Here is a 19,592-nt window from a genome sequence, read left to right as displayed (position 1 = left end):
GCCATCACACGTATGCAATTTTCAATCATGTATTTTTTTGATTATTATTTTCTAATATATTATTGATTGTTTATTTTCAGAGTAAGTGACGCCACTGAATAACATTAAAAAATATGTCGTGCGTGACGTGTGCGCTACAAATTTTAATTTGCATACATACATACATGTAGCAGAGTGGTACGTGAGCGATTACCGTTTCCTAATCACAGCTCGAGCATCTGCTATTAACAATAATTCATGTTTTCATATATGTATCTTCCAATGACTGATATCTACTTAAACGAGTCTATCATTCGATTTATTTTTTTTTCATTTTAAAATCGGTGGAAAAATATTAGCTCCAACAGTAAAATACTGGTGGATATATTTTAAGTACATATGTACATATATTTGGGAAACATTTCTATTAGTTACTGGTTGGTTTGGTGAGCAATCTTCAAATTCTTGCAGAATTGAGCTTCAATGTTCCTAGCCAACTCAGGTAGTTCTACATTAGATGCCGCAGTTTGTTCTCTTCTCCTGTGGCACGTATCAATTTGTTGGTTTCGTCGCCTGTTGCAAGGGGCATCAAGCTCATCAACCAAATTTCTGTTAACTTGGATTTGTTTAATATAAAATATGCTGATCTGGTTGATAGATTGTTTAATTTGAGATCGTAAACATGTTCTATTATTGAATTTGTTTTTTTGTTTAGCCATAGTGAACTATGTACATAGTGACCTGGAACGATGTGCATATTCTGAAATATCACTATGGTAAAATTGTAAAATAAATATACAATAACAATATGAAGTGTTTGGTGTATGTAAGCTTACATATTTATATATGTATGTTTGAAAAGTGAACCACCATTTACGTAAGAGAATATTGCTTACTGGTAGAGTAAGATTAGAGAGGAAAAGTAGATCTAAAATTAGTTGAACTGACCAGGTGTAGGAATTTACTCACTTGTTTGCTGCTATTTTTAGACTAAAACTGCTCAACTTTAGTTGAAAGGATAACGAAGATACAAGTTCTTAAACAAAAATATGTTAATATTATTGCGTAGAGTTGAGTTCGGGGATCCAAATGATAAGCCAAAGTTGCTTCACAGCATTTATTCAACGATTCAGCAGGTCCACACGGAACCGCCGCTCACTCCAGATTACTTCCAGATTACTGTATGGTACATACCTCCTTATAAATGACAAGTTGCACAGCATAGCCTCTTCGATCCGTTAGTGTGCCTATTGTCTAGGCACTTATAAGTCTACCCTGGCTTATATATTGTTTACGCACGAACTCGCCCAGGTCTGTGAGAACTCCAGCGTATCCTTTGTTTGGGGACCTACTGAGTCCCGTTAGCCTAATCCAGGGTGTCCATTATCCACCCACGAGTTCTATTAGACAGTGGATATTCTCTCATGTTTCCACTTAATAGGTTTTTGAGCTCTTTTTCCTATTATGCTGTACATTAACATTAGAATAATACAATACTATGATTACTAACCAAATTAAATTAAATTGTAAAATAGAAAATGATCAGTACATCAGTAGCTATTAAAATAGATATAAGATGTATTGTGAACATAATTTCGTAATAATAAAAACACTTAAAAATCAAAATGTTTCCACTTTACACTATCATAAAACTATAGGAGGTACAACTTTTCGATTTTGAGAATTTTATTGCTTAAATAAATATAATAATAACAAAGTTGCATAAAAACATTAATAATATATTTAACAACATAACATCACATAATATTATACTAAATTGAATACTAATAATCACAGCTAAGTTCAATATGGGAACATCATTTTTCCTAGGGTTGTTTTCTTCATTTGTCCTTTGAGACTGTTATAGTAAACAGCCAGATTGATAACGTTGTTTCCCAAGAAGAAATCAGAAGAAACTATGTTGGCTCTGTTGGACCAATCGTACTGGACCCATTTGGTTAGGTTTCTGTTGATGGCGTCTGCATTCAGCTTCAGACTCTTATCACTGAAGACGATATCCATTGGTGTTGGAGTTGTTTGTGCCATTGCTGACCAAAGACTGTTCATGTTATTTTCATACATCACTCGATCGAGATATGTCTTGAAAATAAAAATAAAAAACGAAAAATGTATCATGAGATAATTAATCAATCAAAGGAAATGATTAATAGTGTTACGTATACTAAAATAAGAGGTTAGTACAGAGCCGCCGGTTAAGTGCAATCGGATTAAGCCGAGGCTTATCCCTGACACCGTGCGATCGTTATAATTGGTTTCGAGGATTATCTGCAAACTAAGTGCAAGTAAGCTAAACAATGGCATAGTAGCGGTACTCGGTCGCATTCCCGTGGAGTTCTCAGAAGTGACCGATACCTTGGTACCGTGGGACCGAATGTCGTGGGAATACATATCCGAGTACGTGACCATAACAATAGGTAAACAAATTAGACGCCGAAGATGTCCTGAGAGATCTACCCCTTATAAGGCGGTACTTAGGCGATATCAAGACATTCTGGACTGAGCACTGCCAGTGTGTGTATCTCCTTAATCACCAATAAATGCTGTGAAACGACTTTGGCCTTTTACTTGGATCCTCCACCCACCCCTACGCAACAATAGCAACTATTTCTAATTAAGTCTATTTACATAGATACAAGTATTTAATGATAGGTACTAATTTTGGGTAAATACTATTTGCATGTCACGTTATGGCATTGAAATTGAAAATTACCTTTAATTCATATGGATTGTTTGTATTGGCCCACATATGCGTAACGGCTGGCCAAAGCCATTTGTATTCTGAAAAAGAAACAACAAAAATACAAGCGTTAATGCGATATTTTCTATTCGACGTACATACATATGTCGAGTTAGCGAACCGTCATGTCATTGTCATTGCGCAAATTTGAACAAACATTTTTTTAATTTTAGCATACATATTGTGACATACTTATATATATGTATGTAATTAAACAATTTGACAAGCGTGGGATTTCTTCATTTACTAATGCACACTACTTTTATATGCCATATAAAAAATTGTCAACACTACTTGGCGTAGTACACATATGATATGATGTGTTTAGGCATAACCAAGATATTAGCAGATATTTTTAAGCAGAGACATGTTCTGAAAATTGGAGCTGTTTTCAATTTAAATTTAATATAAAAATTTCAGTTTTCCGAACTTAATCTTTATAAAAATTGCTGTATATAATTTGGTAGTAGCCAATATGATTGTTAATACGTACTACTAATAATACGCCTTTCTGGATAACCTATGATGAGTTTTTTTCCAGAGTTCCATATATCTTGAACTTTTAGTGTTTGGGTTCCTCCTACGCTGTTCATCAGTGCCTCATAATCAACTATATATTCAGAGAATTCTTTCAAAAACACTTCGATCAAGGTGTCATGTCTTTTTTCTAAGATAGCGTCATTGGAATCGTAAAATCCAGCAGGCAGTTGATGTACATCCAAAATTACAATCTGAAATATTCAAATTGGTTATAATAGGCACATATTGTACTCGTATACCTTAAAAAAGGGGCAAAATATAATAATAATTACTTCATCCGATGTTAACCGCAAGAATCTTTTGATGTCTTGCAAGAGAGGCATAAGTGGTCTAACTCTGACCATTCCATGACTTAACCACAATCTAAAAAAAAAACAACAATGAATGTTACGATCATTTCAAATTACAGGAATGCAGTGTCATGACTAGAGGTAGGACCAGAAGCGTGCTTTTTCCAGGAATTAGGGCAAAAAAAATGGTTCATCAATAAAATTAACAAAGCTTATGTTTCCTTAATAGTAATCTTAAGTGAAAGTAAAGAGAGGTTTGTAAAAAAATGGTTGACAATGGAAATTGACTACAAGTATTTAGTGAAACAGTTTTTAGCCAGCAAGCATGCATCTTGTCCACCGGTCTCTGGTCGTGACCAGAGGTAGGCGTTCGATGGATGCTTTTCGCACAAAAAATGGTTCACTATTATTAATTTCTTAGAACAACCATGCTTTTTTGCTTTCTTTGATTTGAACACTAATGGAGAGGTCTATTGTTATTTGAAAATCATCCATCGCCGGTCTTAGACTGGTCATAACCAGAGGTCGGTGGACAAGTTGCTTTTGCTCACAAAAAATGGTTCACTATTGTCAATTACTATTGACCTACAAAGGAAGATAGCAAAAAAAGGTTGACAATAGTGAACCATTTTTTGCGGGCAAAAGCAACTTGTCCGACAAGTCGTTCGCAGAAATTTCGTTCACCGACAACTCGCTCACGACTGTTCGCTCACCGATACTTTGTTCACGGACCTGTCATTGTCATATATTTGTGTCGGTGCCAGATATCTGTGTCAATTTGTAAATGTCGGTGAATGATTGGCTTTGAGAGAATTGTCGGTGAACGGAATATCCGTGAATAAGCTGTCGTGAAATCGGTACTTACTTTTCGGAACTTAAAGCTTGGTATGAAATCCTGAAATCTAAGTATCTAATTCCAAATATTAATTGAGTGTATATGTCTACTCCTTGACACAAAGTGAACCTTTCTATTAGATTGCTCCTGAATAGTTGCAGCATGGTCTGAAACTGATACGACCCGGCATTGTGCGTCCCAGGAAGGATTATTTTAAAAAGTTGCAAATCAGCAATGTCCTGCCTGAAAATTCAATGTAAAATTAGAAGCCAACACAGGTAACATTATTAATATGGAGATACAATTCAAACATAATACTTGATGTCACCCATCCAAGTCGGTTGCATTTTCAAACAGTCACTTTTTAGCAGTTGGTTGTCTCTGAAGCTGGCTATCCAAAATGGCAAGCAGATTGAATTCGAAGCTCTGATGTTGGATTGTATCTTATTATTTATATACTGCAATAGAAAACTACGATAGAATTGCTATTAAGTTTTAAAAATAAGATTGTGTTACAGAAAGATTGAATTACCTTTATGGCTCGCTTTCCCGGAAGTCGTATTTCTCCCAAGGTTGTATCAGTTACATAATATCCCCATTCATGATCTTTCAAAAATATTGTCGTCAGAGGAATTGATGCATTCGAAGTAGTCGGATCATTTTTATACAGTGCAATCTGCGATTTAATTTTCGTACAAATATTTACGGTATAAAATAAATAATTTTCAATTTCAAGCACGCTAGAAAATTCTCAATGATGTGATAATTTGTGTTAATCGTGTATCGATATCGTAATGCATTTTTTTTCCATGATAGGACAACGTTTTATGTTGAATTAATATGCAACGCATTAGAAAGCGATATTACGCATTAAATTTTATATATGTATGTACATACATATTTATGTATGTACATATAGATATGCATATTTTATATATTGTGGGTGCGAAATTATTTATTATTATATGTACGTATATTTAATAATAGCATGGTACATACATATGTATAAGGAAAGTAACGTTCTTTTGTTTAGTTTTTTATTGTTATTATCTACTTAATACATTTTTATCTTTTTATTATCTTTATCCTTAATACATCATCATTTATTATAACTAATAGGAAATAAAAAGCAGATGTACATATGTATGTTTGTACCTACTGTTGACGATCCAGGTAGTTACGTAAGCAGGGATTATATACTCACTGTATTATATAAACATATCTTACAGTCGAAGTGTATTTTCAGTTGTAATATATTCCAAGTGGCGTTTTAGGTTATCCATATTCGAATACAATTCACCTAGTAAATTATATCTCTACAAGCGCAAATACACTTTCAACAATGTGCGCCCGTTGTAAAATAACAGTTGAGTTTTGACAGCTCTGATGTTTTTACGAATGCTTTAGAATTCAATAATGCGCTAGTTAATATTTGCTGGATATTACGAATAAAGGTAATGAGTGCCGTATTACGATGACTCTAAGAATGTGTTCAAAATAAATCTTATGTACTTATAGTTGAAGTGTATTTTCAGTTGTAATATATTTTGACTAGTTGGAATTTAATTCGCCATATGAATCAACTCACGTGGGTTAGGAGAAATATATTATAACTAGTCAAAATATATTACAACTGAAAATCACTTCAACTATAACGGTAGTTGGTACCAGGTTAGTTGGAATATATTCCAACTAGTCAAAATATGTTACAACTGGGAGATACATTTCAACTGCAACATATACATAAAACTAATTTATAGCTTATAAATGTGTTGGTTCTTCATAAATATTTGTTTCATATCATCAATATAATTGGTTATAATAAAACATAAGATTGCCCAAAATTCTACATTCCTGTTTCTAAAAGTGTTTTCAAAAAAAAAAAGACGAATGAAAGTATTTTAAAAACAAATGAAGTTTATTTAAAGAAAATGTCCAATTACATATTTTTCAAATATTTTTTTTCCGCATTTAAAAGTGAACTTATTCGATCTTCTATCTACCTAAAATACCGTGGCAATAGAATAATAAATCCAGCAAGGATGTTGTGTGCAAGAAAACATTAAATGAGACCCTAGTTATCTTGTCGAAAGAAAGTTAACATCCGACATGGAAATTGAATCGGCTAAGTAGTCTACCATTTGTGACAGCCGTTCGTTTTTATAAACCTCTTCTTACTTCAGAAACGATTTTTTATATTGTTATTCCAAAGAATTGAAGTCGATCAAGTTGTACAAGGAGAAATTAGACATAACCACATACACAACCATCGACTGGAATAACTACGCGAAAGAAATCTGCGTCAACAATCTTAGCAAGCGAATAAAACAGAAAATAGTAGGCAAAAGATTGATCGCTGAAATTGACGAACGCTTGTTTACAAAGAGAAAGAATAGTGCATTTTTGTAAATTTTTTAACTCCGGAATCTGAATTATAATTACATTTAATATTACTTATATAGATTTATTTCACTCAAAGGAGTATGGAATGCTGTATGCTAGGCATAATGAGGAGAGATAGGAAACTGAATACGTGGTTGAGAAGTATGTCAAGGATGGTGGATACGGTGGATAGAGTGAAGATATTAAAATGGCAATGGGTGGGTCATGTAACTAGAATAATGGACAAAAGAAGTTCTAGAATGTTATCCGAGAGAATGTAAAAAGTTGAAAGGAAGGCTGCAGGAAGATGGATAGATGAAGTTAAAAAAATGAGATGACAATTGAAGAAACAGGCACGAATGTTGTGGAGACCTTCATCCAGCAGTGGATGATGAGTGGCTGTAGATTATGATGACATATGTTTATTTATGTAATTATCGTAACATTAGGTTGGGTTTTATTTATTAATATTATAAATAATTTAAATAATATTAATAAATAGTAATTTTTATAAGATATTAATATTTTCTTTATTATTTAAATAATGTTCAAATTTTATGCGACATTTGGACTAGATTATTTTACAATCTAATAAATTTATAAAGATATATTTATTATAAGTATTAATATGATATGTTTATTTATATGATTAAATAAATAATTTATTATTATTTTAATTTAAAAAATATCAATTTTATTAATATTTATATAAATTATATTTTATTTGTATATATGGGTTTGATGCAAACGATCGAAAAGCGCCAGACAGATTGAACCACAGATTAACTGGATGGCTGCTTTAAACGCAATTCTCGACTTCACGAATGAAAAATTGCACATCAGATGACGAGTAACCTTTCGATGTGCACAGATGCAATTATTAAAATGGTAATTATTAAAATTGAATTGGATCTTTCTGGCGAGTTTTTAATAATTTAATAAGGAAAAATTCGGAACTAAAGTATCAGAAGCACAGAACGTATACAGGGTAAGTATGTCGGGACTTCGGGTAGATTTCGCTTAGTGTAAGTGCGAGCAGTGCGCACGCATAAGATACACGTGTCGTTAATCTGTGGTTCAGTCTGTCTGGCGCTTGTCGATCGTTTGCACCGCATCGGGTACATATATATTTTGCTTAAAAATGCAAATGCCTCCAGATAATGGGAAAGTAAGTAAAATTGGGCATGTACATTGTACATAATTGATTATAGTAATTGTATTGATTTATAATTTGTATCAAGTCTTAATGGCTCGATGATTTTAGGAAGTGTGAAGGGGATACTGAGTTTCCTGTACATATAATATATTATACATGGATTGTGCAAAACTTCCTCAATTACTAGTGTCAAGTTTAAATGGGATTGGTATAAATTAAGTACTATTCGAGTCAAATTCTTATGCAAAAGTCAATGCAGCCAGCTGAACAATCACGCGTTATGTCACCAACCGACGGAGAAATTACTCCATTACGAAACTTCCAATGGTTCGCGTCTTCTGTTCAACCGTCTCTAATGGCTCCATAGCCATCATCATCATCATCATCATCATCATCAGCACTATTCGCGGTCTTCGTTTCAGTTTCAAGGGCGTGAAAAATTTCCCTTCTTTCTCGTTGAGTCATGTCATTGGCGAATTATGCCGTATTCTTTTTACGCTAAGCACCGAAACGTGCATATATTGAAAGACACTTTGTATTCCGATTTGCTGAAACGGTTGCGCATTAACTGCTGTCATAACAATTCGACTTGCAGCATGCTGTGATTGGTTTCAAGTGAAAGTGTTAACTCCACGAGCACGAAAGGGTTTTATTGCCGGATGAGAAGGACGTTCGATGAGCAAACCAGTTTGTGTGACAGGGAAAGTGGATTCGAACTGGAAAGGATCTTATTCTTTCGTCTGTCATGTCCATATGAATGATCATTTCAGATTATTATCAGTGTTGTGATTGTAAATACAATGGTTGTTATTAAAATTGATACCTGGTTGGGTATTTGCGAATCGGGTACTCCGGAACATCGACTCAAGTCCCAATTGAGTTCTATGAAATTGTCTTTGCTGGGGTTCCTACTTAGTTTGTAGTCCAGTGCACTAACCGTCAAATGAATTGCTCCACAGTCCGATGGAGAAGGTACTGAAATAATAATAACAATATATATATATATATATATATATATATATATATATATATATATATATATATATATATATATATATTAACTTTTTTATATATAACAACTTTTACACAAAGTAAATGTAAATATCGGTGCACAGAGGAATATTGTCCAATTTTTTTTAGATCCCCAATTGACAAAATGCTGTTGTGCCAATTCGTATTTTGACTTTTAAACAATAGATATTAGTATGCTATGCATGATTAATATAATCCAATGTAATCCGACTACAAAATAACGAACACAATCTAAATCCTAAATTTATCATGCAAAGGTATGTAAGTGAATTAATTTACGCGATTATATTTTACAACAACACGTTTGTTTTGTTAATTAGAGCAAAAAAATAACAATACAGTTGACTAATTTAGCGTAAATTGATTAGATTGGAAAATTTGTCAAAATAACCATTTCCTGTAAATTTTTTAATACAATTGCATAGTTGAAATTTCAATTTGCATTGTCCGATAACAGTATGTATCCGACACATACTAATAAAAATATATGTACATATGTATGTATGGCTCGATGGTTGGGCTTTTGCCTAACACCGAGAGGTCACCGGTTTCGATCCCATGATTTGATGTCGATCGAAAAACTATCCTACCCACTATGTCACCACTATTTGAGTATGATTTATGTACAATAAAATTCATAGATGTCTCGTTAATTTCGAGTCTTTCAGTGTCTAGTTAATTTCGAGTCTTCCAGTGTCTCGTAATTCTGCGACTTGTGCTATAAAAATGCTGCATTGTTTGTAATTGGCCAGGAAGGCGCATTTGGATTTAGCTGTTAGGCCTTCCAGGTATATATGTATGTAAAATAAATAAAATATGTATGTACGTTGGAAAATTTTCACGGTTTTGTTTATGTAGGTATTTTTTTATTAGCATGTATGGAAGTGTTTTTCTTTATTTAGAACTTATCTTATGATGATGAATATTTGAACATTGATAAAATGATCTAGCACGGTAGTGATTAAATAACACATTGTATCTAATTAAGACAACCATTGATCTCAATTCAAATAATGAGAAAATAATTGCATATCGAATAAAATCAGCAATAGAAGAAAATTCTCATTGTATTCAGCGCATATACCTATACAATAATTACGTCGAAATTACGTTTACCGGTTTGGAGGCATACTTCTTGCGAATATTTCCCTGTTTTCTTATATATTTATATGCTTACATAGTTGATTGAGCTATTTTTATAATAAAAATGAACGGTAGAATGGTTTAAAGGAAATTCAAACTCAAGTTTCAATCGGAAGTATAGACATGTATGTACAAAAGCGATTAATATAATTGTAGCACATTGCAAAGAGCAAAATATATTCATGAACCATTTATAAAAATGAATTTAAAACAAATTAAAAATTAATCTCACATATTATGTATAAATTTACATATGTACATATATTGTAGAAAAGGTAAAAAAACGTTGAAATCTATATATATAAAAATGAATATCTGTGTGTGTGTGTGTGTGTGTGTGTCTCGAATAGGCTGCTAAACCACTAAACCGATTACGATGAAACTTTCAGGATTTGTTGTGTGCATGTCCGGGAAGATTACTTTGAAAAAAAAATGGGAAAAAACGGGAACGGAAACGGGAAAAACGGGAATGAGTGTCATTGCAACGCAACAATTTCAAATGTATTCGCTACCTGCGTTTTTCCGACAAATGGGAATGGGAACGGGAACGAGAACGGGAACGGGAACGGGAATTGCATGCGTTATTATGGCATTGCAACGCATGCCGGGGTTCAGCTAGTATTATGTATAAATTTATTTAGGTAGATATATTAAAGAAAATAATTGAAATACTTTTAAAGTGAATGCATTTTCTATTAAAATTTGATATAAATTAAAAATAAATCAAAGGTTGATAAAAAATAAATCAAAGGTTGATGAAAAATAAATTGGATGAATTAATTGATTTTTCTAATTACAAAAAAAAATATTATCTATTATACATATATAAAAAATAAATTTACAAAAAGTGGGTTGTGATCACTTTAATTAATTAAAAACAATTATTTTGATATGTATAATTGAAAACGAATAAACTTATTGAACTTTGATACTCATTATATAAATTACTATGTATGTATGTACATATATACGTATGTATGTTTACACTTATTTCAAAAAGTCTAAGCTAAGCATAAAAAAGTCTAGTCTTTGTTTATTTTATATAAATGTTCAAGCGCTATTTTAATTTAAAAATAAAACAATTAAATAATGAATTTGGCTTACAGAGGGACGAGTCCACTTTGAAGAAGATTGTCCAAAGTATCAGCAACAGCAATAATGGAAGACGACTGGTGGAAGCCATCGCGACTGCCGTCGTTGTCGACTTCAAAACTACATCTGATCTGTTGGGTCGTTTGATGGCGATTTTTCAGACCGTTATCTGCGACCCGTCAACCACCTGCGACAGACCATGGAGGTGTATGCAGTGATAACCACTTCGATGGTCTTCTTTCGCCCACTGTTGATGATTTTGCAACATCTGCAATGGTCAAGGCCGAGCGGAAAAAGTGAATTTCGCAACCCCTGTGACGCCATTAAAAGAAGCATGTATGTAATTGCGAGATTAAGCAGGTACGCGAGCATTGTTAACATTATTAAAATTTGAACACCAATTAAACCTGTTTTATTTTCCAATTTTATACACATTTTATCTATAATATCAGCAGTATTGCTCGGTGGTTGCGTTTATGTTTAGCACCGAGGTGTTACCGGGTTCAATCCCGTGCTAATCTTTAATGCTGTTGGTCAGAATTGGATATTTGTGACTCCAAGTCGGTCGTTTCCTATCAGAGTTTACCACATTTATCTGATTTCATGGTTGAAACGGTTCCTCAAATTGGCAAAAATCTCCCTACCCGCTGTCACAAATATCTGAATTTGATTTATGTACAATATGTAAAAATTTATTTACAAGTCTAAATCCATAGATGTATCTATGGATTAATTAATTATTTTTTAATTTCGTGTTCTTCAGCCTTTTTAAATACAGCGATTTATGTAATAAAAAAAATGCTGCAATGTTTGTAATTAATTGTTTAGGAAGGCGTATTAAGGTTTATTTGTTAGGCCTTCCTGGTATATCTATGCAAAAAAATATATGTATTTAGATTTCTATTTACCTACATTTTTAAGTACATTCGCCATTCACTGCTGGATACCTGGTCCATTTGTCTCACTTGTGACCTTCCTTGCGTATTTTACATACCTCCTTTACGTTTCACGTGGCTTTCTTGTCAGTGGTCATTTTTATCTCTTATCCGATCGTTTTCATACTTTGCCATATTGCTCATTTTGGTCATCAATACACGTTAATGTATCGTCTGCCATTACGTTGGAGATAAAATATCGTATACAACGCGTTTTAAACACGCGGAAAGTAAATCTCCCTGACGTTTAATAAGCGTTCGTCCCGTATCTTCAACCTGTTCGCCTTATATGGCGGTATAAGATTTTAATTGTTTAAACACCTATAATTCACTCTATATTTTATGAAATTTGCTCTATAGGTTCTCATTATCTCTCTTATATATTTAGGTCACTCATATTGTTCTGAACGTTGATAGTGATATATGCGATCGTCAGAAGATGCTGGCCGTACATTCGATTTTTATGACTACCTACGCTGCTAATTATACACTCTTTGGATGCCATTCAAACATTGTTCTTCTCCTTTTATAACTATGTATTTCAATATTTTCACTCGCTTTTCTGTCTAAAATATATGCATGTATGTACATATGTCAGCCACTCTAGTTATACCTATAGTCGATATAGTTGAACCGATGATCCCGCGATGGCCAATTACATTTCGTTTCAGTTTTGTATTGCATTTTGGTCAAGCAATACAACATTGTTCGTTGTATTGCAGCGGTTGGTAGAATTTGACTTAAGTAAGTTGTTAATATTATTAATTTATTTATGGAATACGTATATCAAATAAATAATTTCGAAAGAGACTTTGTATGTATGTATGTAAGGTTTTTTGGTAATCCAAAAACAAATCAAAGTTTCCATGACGACGATTTGATATGGTCGAATTTGAATTTTTTTTTCGATTCACATACATTTAATAAAAAACAAATGAATATTTACTATTAGTATGTAAATTCAAACTCGATATTTTGCGATAAAATGGGTAAGGTTGCCAATTTGTTGGAGCTGTTTCAATGAAAATCAGATAATTGGCAAACTCTGATAGGAAACGATCGACCTGGAGTCACAAATCCAAGGTCTGGCCAGCAAAAACCAGTGGGATTTGAACCCGTTACCACTCTGTTTAAAGCATTATATGCTAACCACTAGTCTATTCTGCTGGTTTAACACACCTTAAGCGGGTCACGTGGTACTACGTTTCATATGAGCTTGACGAGAAATGCGGGATACGTAGTATTACGTTTGATATTGGTTCATCGCGGAAGGCGGGATACGTAGTACTACGTTTATTTCAATAGTATATGGACATTTTTACTTTATCTATGTACGTAGTAACAATAGATGAAGTTTTGTTTTATATGAGTTTGAATTTTGAACGATTTTTATAATCTGTTGTATTTATTCGCGCAGCCTTGTGATTTTGCCCACTACCGCTAGTCGCCGCAAAAACATTCGCCCGCTTAAGGTGTGTTAATATATGTACATACATAATGTACATTAAAGGGGCATGAAAAGTATATTTTTGTGTAAAAAACAGCATGTTATGTAATTGACTTTTTCATACAAAACGACGAAAATAAACAAGGCGCACCTGGAGCGGCGTGACAGTGCGGCGCAATTGTGCACGAATTGCCATATAACATAAAACACTGTGATATTCAAAAGATCCCGGTGAAAATAAATCGAAAATAGCGTCAATATCAAGCGATACAGTTAATGCAAATTGCAATGTTAATTGTAAATATGTAGGTTTTTGAGCTAATTTTCCTATTATGCTGCACATTAGAATAATATAATACTATGATTACTAACCAAATGAAATTAAATTGTAAAATAGAAAATGATCAGTAGATCAGTAGCTATTAAAATAGATATAAGATGTTTTGTGAACATAATTTCGTAATAATAAAAAGCATTTGAAAATCAAAAAAAAAAAAACAAAAAAACATTGCAATGTTCACATGGTCTGAGGAGGCTAAGTCATTTTTAATTAAAAACAATTCTTTTAATATTTTGTATTTTTTGTTGGTGAAGTAGTTAAATTCTTTAAGGGCCGGACCGCACCGTGCGACTTGGTTGAGGGCGACCAGACCAATGCATGCAGGTAGATGGGACATGCCACACCCGTCAACTTGTTTGTCGCACACATTTCCATACATTTTTTCGTATCGCGCAACTAGTCGGCCGACAAAGTTGCACGGTGCGGCCCGGCCCTTACGCATATGTACTTAAGATTATTTTGCGTTAATTTTTAAATTTCTGTCATTTTCTACATCAACTTGTCAGGTTCAATCGAATGCATTTCCCAATAGTTTTATTAGGATTCCAGGTCTTAGCACGTGTTAGTATCTTCTCTATTGTCAGTAAATAAGTAATTGGAAAAAGTTAAGGATAGAAAAACTGCATAGATCTACATAAGTAAATTAGATATTGTTATGAGCCCTACGTTTATTAGTAATTCAATATCCACATACATTATTAACTAAATAAATAAATATAATACGAAATTGGAGTCGGATTTGTTTATTTTTTTAACAAGTCGACTCCAACTCCGCAGACTTGGTTATTAACTAAAATGGGCTAAAGTACTTGGTTATGATTCCCTCGAGCAAGACGTAGAGTATATTTGGGAAAACATTTCTACAAATTACTGGATCCTCAAATTCTTGCAGAATTGAGCTTCAATGCTCCAAGCCAATTCAGGTACATTAGATGCCGCAGTTTGATTTTTTCTCCTGTGGCACGTATCAATTGCCGCAAAGGGCATCAAGCTCCACAACCAGATTTCTGTAAGCTTGGATTAGTTTAATTTAAATATTCTGATCTGGTTGAGAGATTGTTTAATTTGAGATCGTCAATTTGCTCTAATATTGTATTTGTTTTTATAAATTGATTTATTTGTTTCATATTTTATCTTATCTTTGCTTATTATGCTATTTTGTTTTTGCATTCATGTTTATTTTTGTATCTATTTTTTGCTTAGCCATAGTGACGACTTAGAGTAATTTTGTAATGTCACTGTGGTTATCAACTGGGAAGTAAAAAAAAAAAGGAAATTTTTAAAAAATATTAAATTTTATTCGACATTAAAAACTTGTTCAAAATTTAACTTAAGATCTCTTAAAACAGTGGTTGTTTAAAACATTTAAAATCTATTGGACCTCACAGACCAGTAAATTCATAATGTTGAATCCCAAGGAAATTGGGCCCCCTCAATTTTGTTTTTAAATATAATAATAAATTTAGGTCATACGAAATCATCAGGTAATATTTATAAATTATATACATAAAATACGTAAATTATATACATAAAACTGTTCGACACGAAAAATGGTTCAGAGACGAGGTATGACTTTTCTTATAGATCTATGCCCAGTAAACACGAATCTGGTAATAAAAAAAATGTTGATTGGCTCGAGATTCGGAGATATGTGTGATTTTTAAATCGCATGATTTTTCTATATCTTGGTGTTGTTCGGTTGATGTCTCAAAATCTGTCATTTTCCAGTTCAAAATGAATATTGAAATCTATAGCAGCATAGCTCGGTTGTCAAGCTTCTGCTTAGCGTCGTGAGGTGCCGGGTTCGATCCCAGGGCCGGGCCTCGAGTGAAAATGAATTTTTCAAAGTATGCTGCTGGTTAGACCTGGATTTGTGACCCCAGGTTGATCGTTTCCTATCAGAGTTTGCCAATTTTCTCTGATTTCATTGTTGAAACGGTTCCTGCTAAAAATTGGCCAAAATCCTTACAATATATACAATATGTCACCAATAATTTGTGTTTGATTAATGTTCAATAAATAAGTTTGTGTACGATTTGATAGATGTCTCATTAATTTGCGAGTTGTTTTTCAGTGTGTCGTAATTCAGTTACTTATTTAATGAAAAATGCTGCAATATTTGTAATTGGCCAAGAAGACGCATTGGGGTTGCCTTTAATGCCTTCCTGGTATGTGTTGTCATAAAAAAAAGAGAGAGAACAAAAAATTTAGTCAAAAAATAAGACATGTGAAGACATTGTTGGAAGCCCTAGCTATGGCAAAATTGTAAATAAAATAACATTTCATAATTTTCAATATCGCAAGAATTTATTCATCAGAATATATCGTCTTAAAAATAATTAGTTGCAACTACATATTCAAAATGTACATACTATTCAAGAATCAAATTAAGCGAAATAAACGTAAGTTTTATCAATTTATTTTTATTTTGCGTAAAGAGGCACATCACTAATTCTTGGAATGTGGAAATAGTCTTGATAACAATAATTACTTGATAACACACTACTGTTATCTGTTCCGACAATTGTGAAAACTTTATGTATCAATTGAATTTTTATATAATAAAATAAACTCTAGAAAGGCTTCACTGAAGTTATATAATATTATATATGGATATTTTTATTTAGAACTGCCTTCATTTTGATAATTTTTAAATTGAACTGAGATTATATCACGTTTATTTATTTGATTTGTTACATTTTTGTGTTCTATTTTAATATTATTGAAAGAGAAACCATATTTTACATATAAAATATTCCCTTTGGTTTCTATAAAGAGAAATCAAAAAGGGTAGGTAATTTCAAATTTATCAAAAATCCTCTCTTATTTAATAATTGAAGAACGACTTATATCTATATCTATTTTTTTAGTTTTCATATCACAATACTGATACATATTTGAATAGGAATATTAAGAAATGATGCCTAGGAATATTAAGAAATGAAACTAATGCCCTTCTTACATTGATCCATGGGAAAACAGTTTGGGTGGAGCAGAATCTTTTACTCGGATAAACAATGAATTAACTAAGGTGTGAAATTGTAGTAAATCTGAAATTTTGTATTGAGCAAACTCTCGAAATTATCCCAGTTTGAGAAAAAATATTATGGACATATCTACTTAGGTGTACATGTACAGTAGAAAATTTGAGAATGTCTCATATTCTTAAACATTCACAAAAAACTTCTTTATGACGTGACAGGAAGGATAGTTTCTCTTATCTTCCTTCTTCTTTGTATATGTTATAATATTTACGCCTGGCCACACCTGCATAGAACGTGACTAAACTTGCACTTTCCATTGTGACCAGAGATGCACCGGTGCAAAAACTAGTTAACTGATCCAGTTTACATGATGTTAGATGTTGGAAAGTGGACAGTATTGACATATGTAACTCTGGTCATAGATGTAAATATAACGTTTGTATGTATTATACTGAGAAATTTATACTCCATGGTAGGAATAAAATATTTTTATTTCTTTTTCATAGGGTAGACGACAAATTGGGCAAATTTTATCTTTGGGCAAACACTTTTGGCAAACGGCTATATGTCCACACCTTTTAAACAGGTAACTCCTGCTATCGCTTTTACAGATGATACATAAATTCTTTGGAATATGTGAATATTCATTATTTATCGGTAGTTCAGCAGGACTCTCATCTATATCAGGGTTGTGGTTCTTTTTGAATTTTATATTTACTATATATTCGAAACCCTTAATAATATCAACATATTTACAATAAGGGAAGATATCAGCATGCCTGAACCACGGATCATCGCCAACCTGCCAATTATCCAAATTACCGGAGCAGAAAAAGCACGTTGTTTTATCGTTGAGACCTGAGTAAAAGAATCCAGCTTCTGCCAGTGGATGTATAAGACTTTCAAGTATGGAAGGCCAAATTGCAAAAGTTTCCAAACGTTTATGAATATTAGCATATAATGCAAAAGTAGGTTCGACTTGACAATACGGTTCTGGATCCGGATTATCGTTTCCATCGTTGGTCATTGGACAATCGGGAGCATATTTTTTGTGTTCTACTTTAGGATCATCTCCTTCAACCCAAGAACCCAAGTTAGCACCGCAAGCGTAACATTCAACGGCGTCTCCTTGGCCGTAGTAAAAAAATCCATTTTCAGCGAGAGCTTCTGGTTGAACATGAGGCGATTTGAAAGCCTTCAATGATAGTTGTCGATTCCATTTAATCTGCATATCAAGTCCACTAAATTGTAAGAAATCTAATGATTTTGATGATGGAGTGTTTGACATTCTGAAAACAATAAGGTATAAAATTAAATATTTTTAAATATCTTTGCCACAAAACAATGTGTGATTAATATATTGATACGAAAAATACTTAAATAAATGATTTAAATATGTGAAAGAATAAAAAATAATTTAAAATATAGTACTCACATAAAAATACAACTTCTTGCTATTTAATATATACATCCGGGGTGTATTCTCTGTGGTACAGGGTGGTGCGGCTGCATTAAGAATTCCTGGGGCTCTTTTGGGAAGAAAAAAAAACTTAATTTTTTCTATAGTTTGCAAATCAGTCGAACTTTACATATTTTATAATCAAATAAACAGGGCTGAGGAGATGGAGTCGAACTCGTAATAATCGTAAGTGAAACGTAAAGGAGGTTTGTAAAAAACAAACCGGCTCCAACATCTATTAACAAGCCTCTTCTATATTTTTATTACTTTCTTTAATTCATAGAATTATGGTATGTGTCAACTGGTAAACGGATTATTTCGCAGAAAGCGATCTCACGCAACTCCCTAAAATCTTGATCACGGAACATCTGACACTCGAGTTCTCCTTAGGGAAAGGGTTAAAATATGCATGGACATACACATGAATTCAATATGCATTAAATAATATTATATGTATAAATAAGTATAGTGTAAATATATTATAAATATAATATCTGATAGTTTACTTCCACTTATGTAAATAGAAAATAAATGGGAAAAAATATTTTAATGAAATAAAAAAATATATGTATATAATTTATTTTCAAAGGATCATAATTATTTTTGTAACAGCAAAAGCGCCATCTAGTATAAACCAATGGAAACAGTAACGTCGTGCCACTGCGAAAATGTTTGAAAGGTTAAACATTTAATCTGAGAGAGTTTCTAATGCGGAACTAATGGTTGAATTTTGGGGCAGTTCTGCATAATCCTGAATATGTGGTCTATGTATGTAATTTTATATATTTAATTCATACAATTTTATATATGTACACATGAATATACATATGTATATGTATGAAGTATTATTAGTATTGCTTTAGATATAAATTAATATTAATAAGATTATTTACAATAGACGTATCCATATGTATAGTATATTTGTTTTACTGTTTTATTATATAGGTATAAAAAATATTCGCTTACAATTAATGTAGTACACACGTGAATTTTGAACCTAATTAAAGGTTTTTGGAAAACTATTATGCTTTATATTATTATGATGCATGTATAAATTTGTTCAGAATGGACAGAAACATCCTTTTCAAACGACAGTTTAAAAGAAAATGAAACATTGTTGAAAATATATACTTGTCAGTGGCGTATTATTTTTAAACCCTATGGGGTATTTTGGAAAGAGATTTTTATTTATAATCAAATAACACAAATTAAAAGTTCAC

The 19,592-nt window shown here is 32.5% G+C and overlaps 2 protein-coding genes across 2 annotated transcripts; both read right to left on the bottom strand.

Moving 5' to 3' along the window:
* Positions 1–322: 322 nt before the first annotated feature.
* LOC143917463 (PI-PLC X domain-containing protein 1-like) lies at positions 323–14,062 on the bottom strand. The gene is made up of 9 exons (XM_077439036.1): positions 11,220–14,062; positions 8,764–8,915; positions 4,935–5,078; positions 4,721–4,860; positions 4,433–4,645; positions 3,550–3,640; positions 3,231–3,468; positions 2,711–2,778; positions 323–2,079 (listed from the first exon to the last, which is right to left on the bottom strand). The coding sequence occupies exons 1-9, from the start codon at positions 11,296–11,298 to the stop codon at positions 1,783–1,785; spliced, it is 1,422 nt and encodes a 473-aa protein (XP_077295162.1). The 5' UTR covers positions 11,299–14,062; the 3' UTR covers positions 323–1,782.
* Positions 14,063–16,221: 2,159 nt separating this feature from the next.
* Positions 16,222–19,481, bottom strand: LOC143917441 (baculoviral IAP repeat-containing protein 7-B-like). The gene is made up of 3 exons (XM_077438995.1): positions 19,339–19,481; positions 18,349–18,440; positions 16,222–18,202 (listed from the first exon to the last, which is right to left on the bottom strand). The coding sequence occupies exon 3, from the start codon at positions 18,199–18,201 to the stop codon at positions 17,374–17,376; it is 828 nt and encodes a 275-aa protein (XP_077295121.1). The 5' UTR covers position 18,202; positions 18,349–18,440; positions 19,339–19,481; the 3' UTR covers positions 16,222–17,373.
* Positions 19,482–19,592: the final 111 nt, after the last annotated feature.

This window comes from Arctopsyche grandis, chromosome 9 (assembly GCF_051622035.1).
Source record: "Arctopsyche grandis isolate Sample6627 chromosome 9, ASM5162203v2, whole genome shotgun sequence".
NCBI classification, from domain to species: Eukaryota; Metazoa; Arthropoda; class Insecta; order Trichoptera; family Hydropsychidae; genus Arctopsyche; species Arctopsyche grandis.
This window is presented reverse-complemented; position numbering and strand designations above follow the sequence as displayed.